This window comes from Lissotriton vulgaris, chromosome 3_1 (genome assembly GCF_964263255.1).
Source record: "Lissotriton vulgaris chromosome 3_1, aLisVul1.2, whole genome shotgun sequence".
Taxonomy (NCBI): Eukaryota; Metazoa; Chordata; class Amphibia; order Caudata; family Salamandridae; genus Lissotriton; species Lissotriton vulgaris.
Genome location: NC_141689.1, coordinates 2,091,269,747 through 2,091,288,065, shown reverse-complemented (window position 1 = coordinate 2,091,288,065; position 18,319 = coordinate 2,091,269,747). Strand labels below are relative to the sequence as shown.

Below are 18,319 nucleotides of genomic sequence, written 5' to 3'. Positions count from 1 at the left end.
AAGTAAAATACCTTGGTCACAGAATTGCAAAAGGAATCAGACAAGTGACAGTTGAGAGAATTAAAATGATTCGAGCAATACAACCTCCAACTACACAGAGACAGGTCAGAATGTTTCTAGGAATGGTAGGTTATTGTCGTCAATGGATTAGTGGATTTTCAGTAATTGCGAAACCACTACAGAGACTGACAAAAGCAGACATAAAAGACCCGATTACCCTGACAAAAACTAAAGTAGAAGCCTTTGAGCAGTTAAAAAGAAGCTTATGTGAAGCTCCAGCATTAGGCATGCCTGACTATGAGAAAGAATTTGAGCTGTATTGCAGTGAAAGGGAAGGTTGTGCATTATCAGTTCTGATTCAGAGACATGGAAGACCGAGAAAGCCAATTGCTTACTTCTCAGCTGTTCTTGATCCTGTTGCAAAAGCATTGCCAGGTTGCTTAAAAGCAGTGGCTGCAACAAGTGTGAGCCTTGAGCAAAGTGAAGGAATCATAATGGGGTTTCCTGTAAAAGTGTATGTACCTCATTCAGTTGAGACTCTTCTTACCAGAAGCAAAACACAACACTTGTCAAGTAGCAGATTGGCAAAATATGAAAAGGTCATTTTAGGATCAGATAATGTCTCAATTGCAAGATGTGTGAATCTAAATCCTTCCACATTGTTGCCTGATGGTGCTATTACTGAAATCAATAATGAAATTGACATTGACCATGAATGTTTGGATGTTTTGGATTACTGCACGAAACCAAGAAAAGACATAAAGGATGTTCCCTTGTCGGAATCAGACTTTGTGTATTTTGTTGATGGCTCTTGTTTAAAAACAAATGAGGGCATTCTGAGAGCAGCATATTCAGTTTGCACAGATGCAGGAGTAGTTGAGGGTTCCTCTCTTGATGGAATTCGTTCAGCTCAAGTGGCAGAATTAATTGCCTTAATTCGTGCATGTGAAAGTGCTGAAGTGAAAAAGATTACCATAGTGACTGATAGTCAGTATGGATATGGTGTAGTCCATGACTATGGCCAGCTTTGGTCTCAAAGAGGTTATTTGACCTCTGCGGGAACACCAATCAGGAATGCAAAATTGACCAAAAGACTGATTGATGGCATTCAGTTACCAAAAGAGATTGCTGTTGTGAAACGCGCAGCACATAAAAAAGGCGAGGATTATATTACTAAAGGTAATTGCTTTGCAGATGAGATTGCACGATATTGTGCGAAAAACAATTTTTCAATTAATCGTGAAAAGGACAATGATCATGTTTTGAACTCTCTCGTGCTAATATCTGCAGTGGAGACATGGCAAGGAGTAAAGGATTTACAAGATGAGGCAGATGATGAGGAGAAAAACGCATGGCTAAAAGCAGATTGCAGACAGCGGGAAGAAGATGGAGTTTGGGTGTACAAAGATGACAGACCAGTTTTACCAAATTGCATGATTGCTGACATGGCACGGATGTACCATAGTCCAGGACATTTAGGAAGAGATTCCATGATCAGGTTGTTCAGAGAAACCTGGTTTAATCCAAAATTTAGGATAATTGCAGAGTCACTTTGCCAGCGTTGTTTGATCTGCCAACAAATCAACCCAAACAGAAAAACAGTTGTGAGCATGGGAACCACAGGACGGGAGGGTGGTCCTTTTACTAGATTGCAAAAGGATTTTATTGACATGCCACAACACAATAAATTAAGGTACGTCTTAGTGATTGTCTGTCTGTTTTCAAGATGGGTGGAAGCATTCCCAGCACGTCACAATGACTCAGTTACTGTGGCAAAATTGCTTTTAAGGGAGATCATACCGAGGTATGGATTTCCAGTAACAGTTTAAAGTGATCGCGGAACACATTTTGAAAACAGATTGTTACAATTGATTTGTGAAGCCCTGAACATTAAGTAAAAGTTACACTGTGCATACTGGCCAGAAGCGTCAGGAGTTGTTGAGCAAATAAATGGCACAATAAAAAATAGGATAGCCAAAATGTGCCTGGCTACAGGAATAAAGTGGACAGATGCACTTCCACTTGTTCTAATGTCTTTGAGAAGCACACCAGATAAAAAGACAGGTTTAAGCCCACATGATATCCTTATGGGCAGAGTAATGAGACAAGCATTTGTACCAGTTGGAAAAGTTCTGACTATTAATGATAGTGCAATTATGGACTATTGCAAGAACTTGTCTGACGTGGTAACTTCTGTATTCCATCAGGTGGGAACTGATATAATTTCAAAAGAAAAGGAGCAAGCTCATGATCTGTTGCCCGGAGACTGGGTGAGAACAAAAGTTCTCCGGAGAAGAAATTGTTTAGTACCCAGATGGCAAAAAGCAAGACAGGTGATATTAGTCACAACAAATGCAGTCAAATGTAAGGGTTTGAAAAGGTGGGTGCATGCGAGTCACACCATACGTGTACCACCTCCTGAAAATCCTGATGAGGATAGCGACGATACAACTGATTCAGACTCTGAAGAAAAAGAACCTGAAAATCCAGATTCTGAAGATCGACAAGAGAGCCGACATCTGGAAAATTCTGATGAGGATCAGGTGTTGAAAGAAAAAGATCTAGAGATTGTGATTCTAGATTCAGAAAATGACGAAGATCTGCTAGAAAAAGAAGCAGAAAAGGAATCTGAGACAGAAAAGAATCAAAATCAGAAGAGTATTGAAAAGCGGAAAATAAGCTCTGAAAGCAGGAACAAGAAATCTGAAACTGGGAAGTTAGAAGTAATTCCAAAAGAGGAGGACGAATTACCGAGTACCAGCTACAAGGATGCTGTTCCTAACGGAGTGAAACTGCCGAGTAAAGAAGTACCTGAAACAAGATTTCAATTCTCAGATGATGAAACTGATGAAAGTGACGAAGAATCCCAAGTGAGAGAATTAAAAAAAAACACTTGTAAAACTGAGTCTAACGAAACTGAACCAAAGAAGAAACTCTTAAGAAAAGGAGATATTTGGCCAAAAGAAAATCTAAAATTCAAATTGGTGAGTAAATTAAAAGAGCAGATTAATGAGATATCAAATCAAAAGGGTGAATCAGTTAAAAAAGATCAAGCAGGAAAGAAAATTGAAGTCATTAGCAGAAAAGGCAAAAGGCCATTGAGGCCAAATCAAAAATACAAGTCTCCTGAATGGGCATATATTATTATTCCACCAGTTGTGGAGATAAGTAGTAGTAGTCAGGAAGATTTGGAAGAAAACAGTGACATAGATTAGAAATATTTTCTTTAAGTTAAGGTTCTATTTTTGGCATAAGGCTGAAGAAATTGTGTTAGGTGACACAAGGTCGAAGAAATTGTGTTAGCTGGAAAAACACTCTTGATGTAAGACACAAGGTCGAAGAATAACTGTTAGAGGGTTTTCTAACAAAAAAAATGTTTAAAGGGGAGGTATATGTACTATTATTTTTATAAATTTTGTTTTGAGAAAAACTTTGTAATTCAAGGTGTGCTATCTTTAGAAGATGTTGTAAAATGTCTTCTATTTGTGTGATTCTAATAATCTTGGTTTGGTTAATTTTGGCAGTTATCTTTCCCTTTGGCATTGATAAAGAGGAATATAAGATTAACATGACAAGCAAAGCTGAATCTAAACAAGCTAATCATGATGTTACAGGCAAAATTAATAGAGTCATTGAGCATAAACCAGAGATCCACCAAGACAGATCTGTTGGTGATTTTTCTACTAATTCCTTTTCAAGACTTCTGTCTGAGTACGTAAAAGTCATGGATGTTAAGGACTGCTACGTATGTGTGAAGCTTCCTGCTTCAGTTTCAGAAGGGGTCGAATATAACATGTTACCCCATACTTATGGCATAACATGCAGTGTGATAGCTAGTTTGTTTTATCAAACAGGTCGTCTGGAGTACTATTACTCAGACCATGATGAAATATTTGCTAACCTGAAGGTTGTAAATAGCTTAAACAAAGTTAAACCTGCTAAGCAGATGAGGGAATTCTTTCTCGTGACTAATGAACTCACATATGAGTACGCTTGCAAAAATAATTTAACCTGCAAAATGAGAGCTGAAGAGAAATCTTTTCTCAATCTAGTTGAGGAGAGAAGGGAGATTTATAAAAGGAATGAGATGCTGAAACAGACCAAATCAAAGTTTTGGCAGCTTGAGGATGAGAAGCTTAATGGTGGATATAGTAATGTTGCTATTCACGTAGATGATCCTGTTAGTGGTAAATTCTGTATTAGAAGAGATAACACACTGTATGATAATTATTTTGTTGGTGCAAGTCAATGTGAGGATACTTATCGTATCATAGGGGGTTGGGGAGTTAAAGGTGGAAAAGACCCAATTTTCCTGGAATTTATTTTATCTGTGGGAACAGAGCCTATTTTAGCCTCCCGGACCATTGGTATGGGACATGCTATCTTGGATTAGTTTTTCCAAAGATTTTTCATGTGGACAGAAATGCAGAAGGTTCATTGAAAATTGGCCAACACCTGAATAGGTACAAGAGAGAGAGTTTTTCAGAAATTATGGGTGACATATTTGGTGCAATAATTCCTATGGTAGGAAAAACCCTGAATTCGATGAAAATCAGACAGGTTTCCACAATTGTAGATAGGTTGTCCACTGACACAGCTGGTGGTTTTCAATTAGTTAATACTGAACTTGTTGCCACGCGAAGCATGGTTATGCAGAATCGTCTTGCTTTAGACATTCTGCTAGCAAAAGAAGGAGGAGTCTGCGGAATTCTGCATGTTCAGCATTGCTGCACATATATTCCAGATAAAAGCCAGAATATTGAAATGCTTATTAAGAATATCACTGAATTTCACTCAGAAATAGAACCCATGGAAAGTGACAGTTTTTCGGAACGTTTGGGCAAAAGATTTGAGGCAATTGGGAATGGGTTTAGACAAATTGGCAGTTCAATCATTGGCAAAGTGCTTTATCCTGTAATAATCATAGTTATTGTAACACTTTTGTTAAAAATTTGTTGCATGATTCACAAGAGGAAGAAGCTTGTGAGGGAAAAGAAGAGAATTTATAAACTCAGAAAAGCTCAAGAGAAGGAGATAGAAATGGAAGAGTTTCGTAGAGCTCAATATGTGAGTTCTAGACAAACTGCTGAGACAGGAGTTTAGAAATACTAACACAGAAAGAGTTAAAAAATGATGACGTCATAAATTAAAATTTGGTTAAAAAAGTTGGTATTGTTTGTGATTTTAAAATCACCAGATGAGGGAGTTGATGAAGCGAGTTTCAGTAATTTTATGCGTTTTTACTCGCAGATTAAACTCCCATAATGAATTAATAATATTAACGATTTTTGCATGATTTTTGTATTAATTCAACCTAGTTTAAAATTGCACACACGAACACGAGGGTAACATTATGTGCTTTCATGTTGCACTTGCAAGTTTGTGAAAATTAATTTACTAACCTTGTCTATTGTCTGTCAAATTAATTGCGGCTGTTTATTTAAATGGCATGTGCTTGTTTTGCCTTTGTCTATGTTGTGCCATAAATGTGGCATAGGTTCGTGGAGAATCCTGGATGAAGAGGGTTTTTATAAAGCTGCATTCTCGCTTTTGCTTAAAGCTAGATAATATAAACTAATGGGTTAACATTAGTAAGGTGGGTGGGTAACAGAATGAGTCTCAATTCTCTAATTAGTTGCGGTCTTGTGTTTGTTTAAATATTAGTTTTTCGAGTGGGCCTCAGAAAAAGGGGTGCCTGGCAGAGCTGAAATGATGACTTGACCAGAGTGAAGCCTTCACTCACGTGCTGTGATAAAGAAAGAATTTCCTGCTAAAACAAAGGAATAATGTGCAGAACAGTTGATGGTCGAGTCGAACGTGTTCTTGGAGAGAGCACCAAGGACAGTGAGCCTGTATTGCCTGCCAAGAAAAGGAAGTGGAAGTTCATTCGCTTGGTTAAATGTTGCATTTTGAAGGAAGCTAAAAGGATGGAATCTAAGAACAATAAGGGCTTATGATGTGCCCCGGACTTGGTCAGGAACGAGTGACACGCTGGTGGACTGACATGGCTCAGCCAATAGTAAAGCAGGATTTTTGGTGACTTTTAGAAATTAGCTACTTAGTTAGAAAGGGATAAAAACTGGTTCCTTTGGACAGCCCTTGCTGGCTGTTTCCCGATACCTGATGACGTGCTGATGAACTTTCAGAGCATGTAAGATGTTCTATCTTTATTAATATTTTCCTTTTCAGATTGAGACAGAGTTAGACAGGGAAATAGATTTAAATGGAAAACTAATTTGCAAATAGTTCATTGTTCCCGACTTGCATTTAAAATGTCGGTAAATTAAGTTGGTGCCTTAATAAAATAATGCTTACATTTGCTATTAAAAAAGATTCAAAGCTTAATGCTCTTATTTTGAGAATAAAATTAATAAAATAGATTTTGAAATGACAAGCTGGTCTTGTTTTCTGAATCTTGTTACCATCAGTTAATTCATCGCCAAGGTGACTTAATTAAATGTTTCTGTTATATTTTTATAAATATGTTAGTGATATACTGCAGTTGTACATAATGTGTAAATAGTTTCTGTATTGATTCGATTAATTAGGTCACATGATTCAGTAGCCCAACATATGTCTCGGTAAAATATGGGCCTATGATTAATGGTGAGTATTGTGGTATTGGGTAGTGTTGTTGAGACAGATTTTCCACGGGGCCGCTGGATCACAACCCAGGGCCCTACACAAACCACAATCATCCACTCTCCATCTGTGTTACATACATGTATTAGAAGGTCAGAACTATTTGCTTAGACAATGTGCTTTATTAATTGGAGATCCAATGCATGTCTTGTGTCTGCGCATGGCAATGTGATCATGTGCTAAAAAAACAACTAATGGGTACAGCATATGAAGGCGTGTCAAGTGTCGCTCGTCTAACTCTCAACAATCTGAATGACCCCAACTGCATCACGTGTGCACTTGTAGACGGCTAAAATTCTGCCGGACATCTGATTGCCACTGGCATGAAGAAAAAAAAGAATTACTAAAATCTGAGTTTTGCGTCACAGAGTCCTTTAACTCAGTATGTAAATCGTTGGTAACCACGATGTGGAATGTGTGGCAATAGAAACACATGGAGATTAAATATCACTCAGGGTGGCCAAGTTTGTTTGGGCTGGGAATCTCTATCCAAAGGGGATGTCCGTTATTTGTAGCCACAAATTGAAACCAAACCAGCAGTAGCAATCCAGTTTAGATTCTCGCACTTTGGAAAATGTGAGGTTTTCTGTTTTCGCTCAGATCTCATTCCTGGAATCTCTTCGCTTTATGACTGCAGAGCAAGTGTACAACTCTTCGGGAAAAAACTAATAACCTATTCAATTTCAAAAAAATTGCTACGAACACAAGATGACATGAAGCCGCTTGCAAAAGTATCAAATCCTGAAGGCTTCGCACACATAATAACAGCAGTCCCGCCCACCGTTCACTCGTCACAACCCCGCGCCAAGTGGTTTCCACGCTGAATACTTTCCCCGGGATAAATGAAACAGCGAGGCACGTTTTGCCACACGTAACTCTCAGCTGTGCGTACCGCCTGCTTGGGTCATGCTGGGGACGGGCACTAAGCCGGACTGTGTGGCCTGCCTCTGGATGGCGCTGGCCGTGGCGTTCCTGCTGGCTCAGCTGCTGCATCGCAGCGTTGCCACTGCCTACTTCCCTCGCACCCTGCTCTGTCTCTTTGAGGATGTCATCCGCTACGGAAAGACCAAGAGCGGATGGGAGGGGCAGCGCTTAGCCTGGATGAGCCGCTGTGACGTACCAAAGAGGTGAGCACACCGGAAGAAAAAGTTCAACCGGAAGCGAGCTGCCCGTAGACAGCGTCAGGTTCAGAGCGAGGCTTATGGGAATGAAGTTAAGGATGGCCAGAGAGGGTTGGGTGGGATATGAAGAGAGTACTACTCCGGGTACCCAAAGGCGGGGGAAGCAGTTTTCACGTGCACGTGAAGGAGGGGGCACGCACAACAAATTAACAGGGAAAGCCTAGCCAAGGGTCTGGCTGGTAATTAAGAGCCCTTGCACGATCCGACCGAATCCTGCAAATACCTGGCATCGTATCTGAATTATGCAACAAAGATCATGTGAAAATATGGCACACTATTTAAAAAAAGAGAAAAAAGGTTTTAACTTGCTGAAGCGTTACGCCGTAATATAAATCAGATTATTTTTGTAGAATGTACATGCTGAACTCGTGTATTGGAAAGCGCTTTCATATGTGATAACCCATAAAAGGAGGCTCTATAAAATAAAACATTTTTCTAGGGTTTGATTGGGTGGGGAAGCTACAATTGGTCCCAGGTTTTCTGGTTTGACATTATGCAATTCACCCCTTAGACTACTACATCTTTCTCTAATTTTTAACACCAAAGGTTTCTGCTTTTTTATTAGTTCCTGGTGCATACTGGGAGAGCGTGGGTGCCAGGCAGAAACCTCATTAAAACTCAGCTCGTTTTGGGTTTGAGAATCCTTCTAAGAGGACCTCGAGCTGAGTCGGGGATTTAAGTGGGCCGGGTCCTGACGGTGCTGAGCACCGGCAGTTCTAAAAGCAGGCGCTGAGACAGGTCCCTATCATGCCCTTGAGGGCCACCCTTCACTGCCTTTGATGTATCTTCAATGAGACTCGCCTAGTTCTTTCACAGTCTCATTTCAGAACTGAAGCATTTTCAATATGATATTCTGCAAAGCCATAGTTGTTTCTTATTTATTTTATGCAGCTTACAACCGTTGACACAGCCAATAGCCCTGGCTTGTGGTAGGTGTGATGTTACTTTTTGGGTCCCATGGAGCGCTGCTCTATGGGATTCTTCATGTAATCAGTCCAAATTGCTCCGTGTGGGTAAGACTCCTCCCACACATCTGATTGGCCTTTGCGTGTTTCTTTCAGAAACAAAAGCGCGCAAATGGCCAGAGGCAGGTGCATGTCCCACCTCTTCTTCAAATGTTCTCTCCCAGGGCCTTTTTCTCTCAGGAGCGCGCAGGGAGGCAGCTGAATTCTTGTGCCCGCCCCCACCATTTTTAGGTCTCGCCTAGTGATGCGCTGCTCGCCTTGACGAGACCTATTGTCAGTTTTTCGTCGGAAGGGGGACAGGAGATGTGCACGCGCCATTACAGGCGATGTGCACATCTCCTCGTATATGGCTCGCGGCGTTTCAGCACGCTTATCCCAGCGCGCGCATGGCATGCTTTCACTTTCCCTTGTTAATGTTGGCGCTTTCTGCTTTTAGTATAAACTGTCGCTTAGTCCAAGACTGAAACCTGTTAATGTGAAGAGTTCAGGGCTCATTATTGGTAGGGGGGGACAGTCCGGGCCGTTCTAGGTCTGTTGATATCATTAGGGACTTACCTCGAACTTGCCGTCCAAGTCGACGTCGTGGAGCCGGTCGTGCTGCGCGGGGGCACTTCCTGGGGGGCGGTGAAGGTGCTGTCTGGATAGGTCTCGTCTGCCATCTCCCTCAGTCCGGGATGTGGTCTCGGCTCAGCCTCCGAGTGGCAGCAGAGCCCAGCTCTGTGATCTTCCCAGCCGCAGCTGCTCCTCACCCTCCCTTGGGGCCAGGGGGCTCCCTGCGGGCTGGCAGCTTCCAACACAGATCCGTGGCCTCTTCTCTCCTTCAGAGTCCGCTCCCCTCTCTGCAGGCTGCAGACACCCATGCTCTGATTCCCCCTTCTTGTGGACTCCAAAGCACGCCATCTTCTGTGCCATTTGCTGGGTGGGCCGCTAGCTACCTTTGCCCTTGTTTCAAGTGGCTCTGGTAGGGGGAGTTGCTGGCATTGACCTCTTGTGCAACCCTTCCTTTACGTCTGGGATACCTTTCTCCGGAACTCTACCCCTCTTTTCTGACCAGGCACCTGCTTTTATGATGGCACTTCCAACCTCTCTTTCTCGGTTCAAGCCCAGTACCTATTAGAAGGCTACTCTACCCTTTCTCTCACCAATGCGCACAAATTTTCAACGTCTCGGTCCTTTCTTTCTCCACGGGACACTTCTTTTTAAATTGTCACCTTTTGCTTCTCTTCGCTGCACCTATGTTTAAATCGCTCTACCTCTTCTTTCTCTTCGCGGCACCTCTTCTTTTTTTTTTTTTTTTTAAATCGCTCTAGTTTTTTTCCCTCCTTCAGTCAACTTTTTAAATCACTCTACCTTTTTTTCTCTCCTCGCCGCACCTCTTTTTATTTTAAAACGTTACGCCTCTTATCATTCCTCTAGCCTTCTCTTTCTAAATCGCTCTGTTCTTTTCCTTTTCTCGTGGTACCTCTTTTTGAATCACTCTACCCTTTCTCTCTCTCTGGGACACCTCTTATATCACATCCTGCTTCTTTTTCCCAGGTGTGCTACTTGCACAATCCTGCTCCCAGCTCTCTTTGAATACACTCCTCTTGTTCGATGCTGTACACTTTCTCTAGGGGCCAACGTCCACTCCAGTTTAATTCTGCTCTGGTCTCCTTCTCTGCAGGGCACCTGGGCTGTTGTACAGTGACGTGCTTACGTGATGCTTCAGGGTCACCCCCTCTTGTGTGGGCACTTCTTTATTAGTTGCACCTGCATGTCCGTTGGCGCCTCTTGTTGAATTTTAATCACTTCTTTCTCTTTTCTTACTTGGGTTCTCTAGTTCAGACCTAGTTTCCTCGTGCATCAACCCCGTTTAAAGGTGACACTCCCTTGCTGCTCAGATAACTTGTGTTCTATGCTCGCCCACTTCCCTCTGTACAGCCCGCCCCTTTCAGGGACGTACCTTTATTTCTGCGCAGACATCTCTTTTAACATCTATCTTACTCTGGGTGCAAGTACCCATTCAGAATCTGACTCCCACATTTTAATGAGAAAACATCCTATTTCTGCATAGACACCTCCTGTTTTATTGTATGGATTGTAATTAGTTTTATATAGTGCTACCTACCTCTGACGAATCGTTGAAGCGCTTTAGGCCGGGTCGCATGTGGCTCGGAAACCCAAGCGGTTAGTCCAAAGTTATGGGTATTTATTGTGAAAGGGGTACATTTACAAACCTGCATTTGCAATGCAATAGATCTAGCATTTGCAAGAGTTTAAGCTATTGTCATTGTAAATGACAATGACTTTTATTTATGTTTAAAAACCCAAGACATTGTCATTTACAATGCCAATAGCTCAAACTCTCGAAAATCCGAAACCTATTACATTGCAAATGCTTGTTTATTTTTTTCGGAATTTTATATAGCGCAAACTTAACCCAAATCGGGTATCAGAGCGCTTTACATAGCACCAGTTGCATTACATGAGGACACATTCATTTTGGTTAAGCACGGGGAGATTAAGTGATTTGCCCAGAATCACAGGATGTTCAGCTGTCATTGCCGAGACTCAAACAGAGTTCACCAGATTCAAGGGCGCCAGCCCTAGCCGTTAGGCCAACTCCTTTCTACCATTTGTCTTGAGCTGCTTTTTTTATCCTCTTCATCACTTTGATGTAATTGAAAGGAGAGACGCACTTCTATTTGACACCCCTCCAAATCGGTTGATATCTGAGCTCGCAGATCTTTCGCCTCAAGTAGACGGGCATGCATTGCTCCGTTTGTTTCATTTGAGTGGACAGGTTTTTATGTTGTTTTTAAGGTACTGGAGATTAACTGATTTACCCATATTCAAGAGATGGTGGCTCACGTCAAACTCTAACCTGGTTCCTCTGTTGCAAAGTCAACATAACCATATTGCCTCAGGCTTACAAGAAAATAGAACAATCTGCTGACTTTGCTTGGTTTTGAAAGGTCGGGAGGGCCGGGGCAATGACGGTCATGAATTCCACATAACCCAGTTTACCACTGCTCCGGGCAGACATCCTTGCCTGGCACCACGGCCACTGTTTTACACAGAGCCTTCCAGTTGGCTATAAGAACTGTTTTATCCATATTCACTGCATGGTGACTGACACTCTCTCACTGACTGACTCACTCTCTCTCACTCTCTGACACTCTCTCACTGACTGACTCTCGCTGTCTCACTGACTGACTCACTCACTCTTTCACTGGCTGACTGACTCTCTATCTCTCTCTCCCTGGCTGACTGACTCTCTCATGCACTCTCTGACTGACTGACTCTCTCACTGACTGACTGACACTCTCACTCACTGACTGGCTCTCTCTGACTGACTGACTGTCACTGTCTCACTGACTGACTGTCACTGTCTCACTGACTGACTGACTCTTTCTCTCACTGACTGACTCTCAATCTCTCTCTCACTGACTGACGCTCTCTCTCTCACTGACTGACTCTCACTCTCTCTCACTGACTGACTCTTACTCTCTCTCACTGACTGACTGACTCTTACTGACTGACTCTCTCACTGACTCTCTCTCTCACTAACAGTCTCTCTCTCTCTTTCTCTCTCTCTCTGTCTTACTGACTGACTCTCTCACTGTCTCACTGACTGACTCTCTTTCTCACTGACTGACTCTCTCAATCTCTCTCTCACTAACTGACGCTCTCATTGACTGACTCTTACTCTCTCTCACTGACTGACTGACTCTTACTGACTGACCCTCTCACTGACTGACCCTCTCTCTCTCTCCTTGACTGGCTCTCTCTCTGTCTCACTGACTGACTCTCTCGCTCACGGACTGACTCTCTCACTCACTAACTGACTGACTCTCACTCGCTCTCTAACTGACTGACTCACTCTCTCAATCTCTCTCTCTGACTGACTGACTCTCTCACTGACTGACTCTCAGACTGACTCTCTCACTCTCTCACTCACTCTCTCTCACTGACTGACTCACTCTCTCTCACTGACTGACTCACTCTCTCTCTGACTCACTCTCTCACTCACTGACTCACTGCCTCTCTCACTGACTGACTCTCACTGACTGACTCACTCACTGGCTCTCACTCTCTCTGACTGACTGTCTCTCTCACTGACTGTCTCTCAATCTCTTTCTCACTCATTGACTCTCACTCTCTCTCACTGACTGACTCTCTCACTGACTAACTGACTCACTGACTGACTGACTCTCTCACTGACTGACTCTTTTACTCTCACTGACTGACTGTCTTTCACTGACTCTGACTGACTCACTCTCTCTCACTGACTGACTAACTCTCACTGAATCACTGACTGACACGCTCACTGACCGACTCACTCTCTCACTGACTGACTCTGACTCTCTCTCACTGACTAACTTTCTCTCACTGACTCTCACTCTGTCTCACTGACTGACTCACTCTGTCTCACTGACTGTCTGACTCTCTCACCGACTGACTGACTTGACTCTCTCTCACGGACTGACTCTCTCTCACTGACTAACTCTCTTTCACTGACTAACTCTCTTTCTCTCACTGTCTGACTCTCACTGACTGACTGACTCTCTGAATGATTGTCTCTTACGCTCTCTGACTGACTCTGACTGAGTTACTGACTGACTCTCTGAATGATTGATTCTCACTCTCAATGACTGACTGATTCACTGATTCCATGTCTCTCTCACTGACGGACTGACTCTCACTGACTGACTCGGAATGATTGATTCTCGCTCTCTCTCAGTGACTGAATGACTCTCACTCTCTGTCTCACTGACTGACTAACTCTCACTGACTGAGTCAATCTCTCTCTTACTGACTGAAGTTGAAGTTAAGAGTTTTGTAAAGCACTCGATCACCGTGCGGTTTCTTGGCGCTGAGGACAGATGGACTCCGATGGAACAGAAGGGGCTGCCTAGGGCGAAAAGGTACGTGAGAAGAGGAAAGTCTTGAGGGCTTTACGAAAGTGGAAATAGATTGGAATGGACCTGATAGTGAATGGGAGGGCATTCCAGAAGGGTGGGGCCAAGGTGGAAAACTTCATGCCCCCAAATTTTTTCCTCCTAAAGCGGGGGACACATAGTAGGAGCTGGGAGGAGGAGCGCAGATCTCTGTTAGGGACATAGGCTTTGATTTTAGAATTGATAAAAACTGGTGCAGTGCCTGCCAGGGCTTGAAAGATCGTGCAGCCCACCTTGAATAAGGAGCGCTCAAGGATGGGGAGCCAGTGCAGGGTTTTTAACAGAAGGGTGACATGTTGGAATTTGGGAAGTTTGTAGATCAGTGTAGCTGCCTGGTTTTGAATCAGCTGGAGGCGCCGAAAATCACAAGCAGGGACACCTGTATACAAAACATTGCCATAATCAAGGCGTGACATGATCATAGCAAGGAGAATGAGTTGAAGGGCTGCAAAGGAAAAGAAGCGGGAGATCTTGCGTATGGTACGGAGTGTCAGGAAACATGATGATACCACAGTGCTGATCTGAGAGCGCATTGTGAGATCGTTACTGACTTTAATCCCCAGGATCTTTACAGAAGAAGAGGGTGAGGGGGGGAGCCAAGGGAAAGGGGCCAGAAAGTAGAGGTCCAAGGACTGGAGGGGCCACCCGTGAGTACCAACTCGGTCTTATCGGGGTTTAACTTGAGATGGTTACCATTCATCCAGTTGCTGATAAAGGTCATGGTGGTTTGGAAATTAAGAATAGAAGCTGGGAGAGGAGAGAGATTGAAGATCAACTGGAGGTCATCAGCATAATTGAATACAGTGACAACCATTTGTTGCAAAGCAGATATAAGAGGGAGGATGTAAAGATTAAAGAGGAGGGGAGAAAGAGAAGAACCCTGGGGAACCCCACAGTGAACAGAACGTGTAGAAGCAGAAAAATCTGCTAGCTGAACAGCCTGTTTACGGTTCCCTAAAAAGGAGGTGAGCCAGGCCAAGGCGGGTCCCCTGATGCCGGTGCCTCTGACACGGTCGAGAAGAAAGAAATGGTCGACCGTGTCAAAGGCGGCGGACAAATCGAGGAGAACCAGTGCCTGGGGAGAGTTAGTGTCAGCGCCCTCTCTGAGCTCGTCCAGGACAGAAAGAACAACAGATTCTGTGGAGTGTGACGGACGAAAGCCTGTCTGATGGGGAGCTAGAAAGTGGCTCTCCTCAATAAAAGCACTAAGGCAGGTGGTGACATGGCATTCCAGAATCTTTCCCAAGAACGGAAGCAGGGAGATAGGACGGAAGTTAGAGAGAGAAGTGGGATCAGCGCCTGTTTTTTTTAGGATAGGAATTTTTTTGGCTGATTTGTACAAATCGGGGACAATTCCCTGCATGAGGGAGTTATTGAGGAGAATTAATGGAGGCTCAGGGCAAGCAGAAAAGATCTCTCTCAGTATGTGGGCGGGGCAACTGTCAGAGGGGGACCCTGATTTAACCTTCGTCAACAAAGTAGAAAAAACTTCCTTGGAAATCGAAGGAAATTGATCTAAAGAAAAAGGTTTGAGCAGGGGTTGTGGACATGAGAAGGAGGGGGAAGGCGGGGGAATGTTAGACTTGATGGTTGCAATTTTCTCGATAAAATAATCATTAAGGGAGTCACAAAGGAATTGTGAAGGAACGGGCTTGAGAGTTGCTCTATCAGAGGAGGCTAGTTCGTGGACGATAGATAATATTTCCGTGGGTTTGTTTTCAGCAAGAAGGATCTTGGAGGAGAAATGTTTCGATTTTGCATGTAAAATATCTCTTTTATAGTCCTGGAGTAGAATAATGTACTGTAGTTTTAATGCAGGACAATATCCACGCCTCCATACACGCTCCGCCTGCCTAAGTGTGAGTTTTTTATTTTTAAGCTCGATGGTGAACCATCTGTTAGCCTCGTGGGCGCGTCGAGTTCTAACGCGTTTAAGAGGAGCCACTTGGTTGCACGCTGCAGAAAGCCAGATTGATGGCAGCAGCCTGGGAATGAGGAGAAAGGTCAGCTAGATTGGGAAGTGAGGCTGAGAGGGAAGAACAAAGTGTGGCTAAGTCCACATGGTTCCAGTTGCGTGCCCAAGTGTTACTGGGAAGTGGGGACTTCATGGCGAGTCCTTGTTCAAGGGAAAAGGAAATAAAGGAATGGTCAGACCAGGGGCAGGGAGTGACCAAGGGGCGGAGATTGGTGTATTAGCTGACCATACCTGATCCAGGATATGGCCGTGAGTATGCGTTGGGATGTGAGATGAAGTTCAGATTGCGGAGCAACTCTGTTTAATCTTTGGACATATGGTCTTCATGAGGGTCAGTAGGCCAGAAATTGAAGTCGCCTAGTACCAAAACAGAGGAGTTGTTGACTACCAAGGTGGCCAACAATTCCTGTACTGCGGAGATGAAGTGGGGCATTGGCTGCGGTGGTCGGTAGAAAAGTACACAAGTGAAATGGACCGTAAAAGAGACAGATCGAACAACCAAAAAGTCGACAGCGGTAATGGAAGGGAATGACAGCAGTTGGAACTGAAGATTTGAGCGGACAATCAGAGCCACCCCACCTCCGACCTTCCCCACAGGGCGATCAGCCCGCAGAGCGTAGTAGGAATGAGGAAGAGCCGCTAAGACATCTGGCAAAGAGTCAGGAGAAAAACAGGTTTCAGTGAGGAACAAGAGGTCTGGCTTGACCGTGTCCAAAAAGGTGAAAAGCTCAAGTTGATGTTTGACAGCTGAGCGGGTGTTTAGAAGGAAAGCTCATGTTGTAGAGGCGGGGCAGGCAGTCGGGAGGGGCAGGGGAGAGGCCACTGAAGCGGTGGAAACCAGAGGACGGGCCGGTGGTTCCACTTTTTTGGGGGAGAAGAGTAGTGGGTTTAGGTTGTAGTATACCAAGGACTCTCTCAATCTCTCTCTCACTGACTGACTCTCACTCTCTCTCTCTCACTGACTGACTGACTCTCACTGACTGACTCTCAATCTCTCTCTCACTGAATGACTGACTCACTCTCTTACTGACTGACTCTCACTCTCTCACTGACTGACTCTCTCTCACTGACTGACTCTCGCACTCTTTCACTGACTGACTCTCTCACTGACTGACTCCATCTTTCACCGACTCTTACTCTCTTACTGCCTTTCTCACTGTCCAACTGGTTCACTCTCTCAATCTCTCTCTCACTGATTGACTCACTGACTGACTCTCACTTTCTCTTACTGACTAACTCTCTCAATGAGTTACTGACTCACTTACTGACTCTCACTGACTGACTCGCTCTCTGTCTCACTGACTGACTCTCAATCTCTCACTGATTGACTGACTGACTGACTCTCTGACTGACTCTCTCTCTCTCTCTTTCTCTCTCTCACTGACTGACTCTCTGACTGACTCTCTCTCTCACTGACTGACTGACTCTCACTCTCTCTTTCACTAACTGACTCTCAATCTCTCTCTCCCTGACTGACTCTCTCACTGACTGACTAACTGGCTCTCTCACTGACTGACTGACTCTCTCACTGACTGACTGACTCTCATTTTCTCTCTCACTGACTGACTGATTCTCTCACTGAGGTCTGGACAGGTCAACATGTTTATTGCCTTAAACCATCCCCAAAAGGATCAATGGCAATTCTTCAGAACCGAAATGTATGCCTGAGGGAGTTGTTAGACCCAGAACAAGGTCCTAGGGAGAGTGGTCCTAAGCAAACTTACTGAATGGTTAGAGGAGACTAACACCTTCTCCCCCCTTCAGTATGGTTTTAGAAAGGGGCGTAGTACCATCGACCAAAGTCTAAACCTACAACTGCTCATAGGGAAATACACACAAGTAAAGCAAGGATCCCTGTATATTGCCTTCATGGATCTGTCCTCGGCATTTGACCGAGTTAACAGATCCAAGTTGTGGGGCCAGCTTCTTAGTGTTGGAATTGATCCAAATATTGTGTATTTTCTAGCAGACCTTCATAGGGACCTTACTGCCACGGTTCGTTATGATAGAAAAGGGAACTGTACAGGGAAAATCAGTATTACCAATGGAGTAAGGCAGCGATGCATTCTTGCTCCCCTGCTTTTCACACTATATATTAATGACCTGGGCGGAATTTTGGGTACAGCTTGCAAGGATATACCCAGGGAAGGGAAATACCTACTGCCCGCACTACTATACGCGGACGACGCTGCTCTTATAGCTAGAACCGCAGTGGGTCTACAAAGCCTGTTGAATTCTTTTTACATTTTTATGACAAATCTTGATTTAAGTATTAACTTTGGTAAATCTCATGTTATGGTGGTAGGCCACAAAGCAAAGGCCAAAAAAAATGTGATGACGCTGCACTGTAACGGCCACAAGCTGTCAAGAGTTTCTAGATTTCCTTATCTGGGTGTTGTTTTCGATGACTGCTCTACATGGCACCCCCAAATGTTGGAGAAGAAAAAGGTTTTGGCACGCTCCATATCCGCGGTCCTGGGTTTTTCACGCAAACTGGGGGTGAAGCCCATAGAGGCAGTTTTAAAAGTGTATGCTGCTAAATGTATCGCCATCGCTATGTATGGTGCAGACCTGTGGGGCTTTAGGTCTATTAAATTTCTTCAAGTGATAGAAGAT

General features: G+C 43.8%; 1 protein-coding gene across 1 annotated transcript in view; it reads left to right on the top strand.

The window, feature by feature from the left end:
• Positions 1-7,466: 7,466 nt before the first annotated feature.
• The window catches only part of SRD5A3 (steroid 5 alpha-reductase 3), a 161,178-nt gene continuing 150,325 nt past the window's right edge, over positions 7,467-18,319 (top strand). Inside the window, exon 1 of the mRNA XM_086962637.1 lies at positions 7,467-7,769. Coding sequence (XP_086818763.1) covers positions 7,549-7,769 — 221 coding nt within the window. The 5' untranslated portion in view covers positions 7,467-7,548. The remainder of the gene's footprint in view (positions 7,770-18,319) is intronic.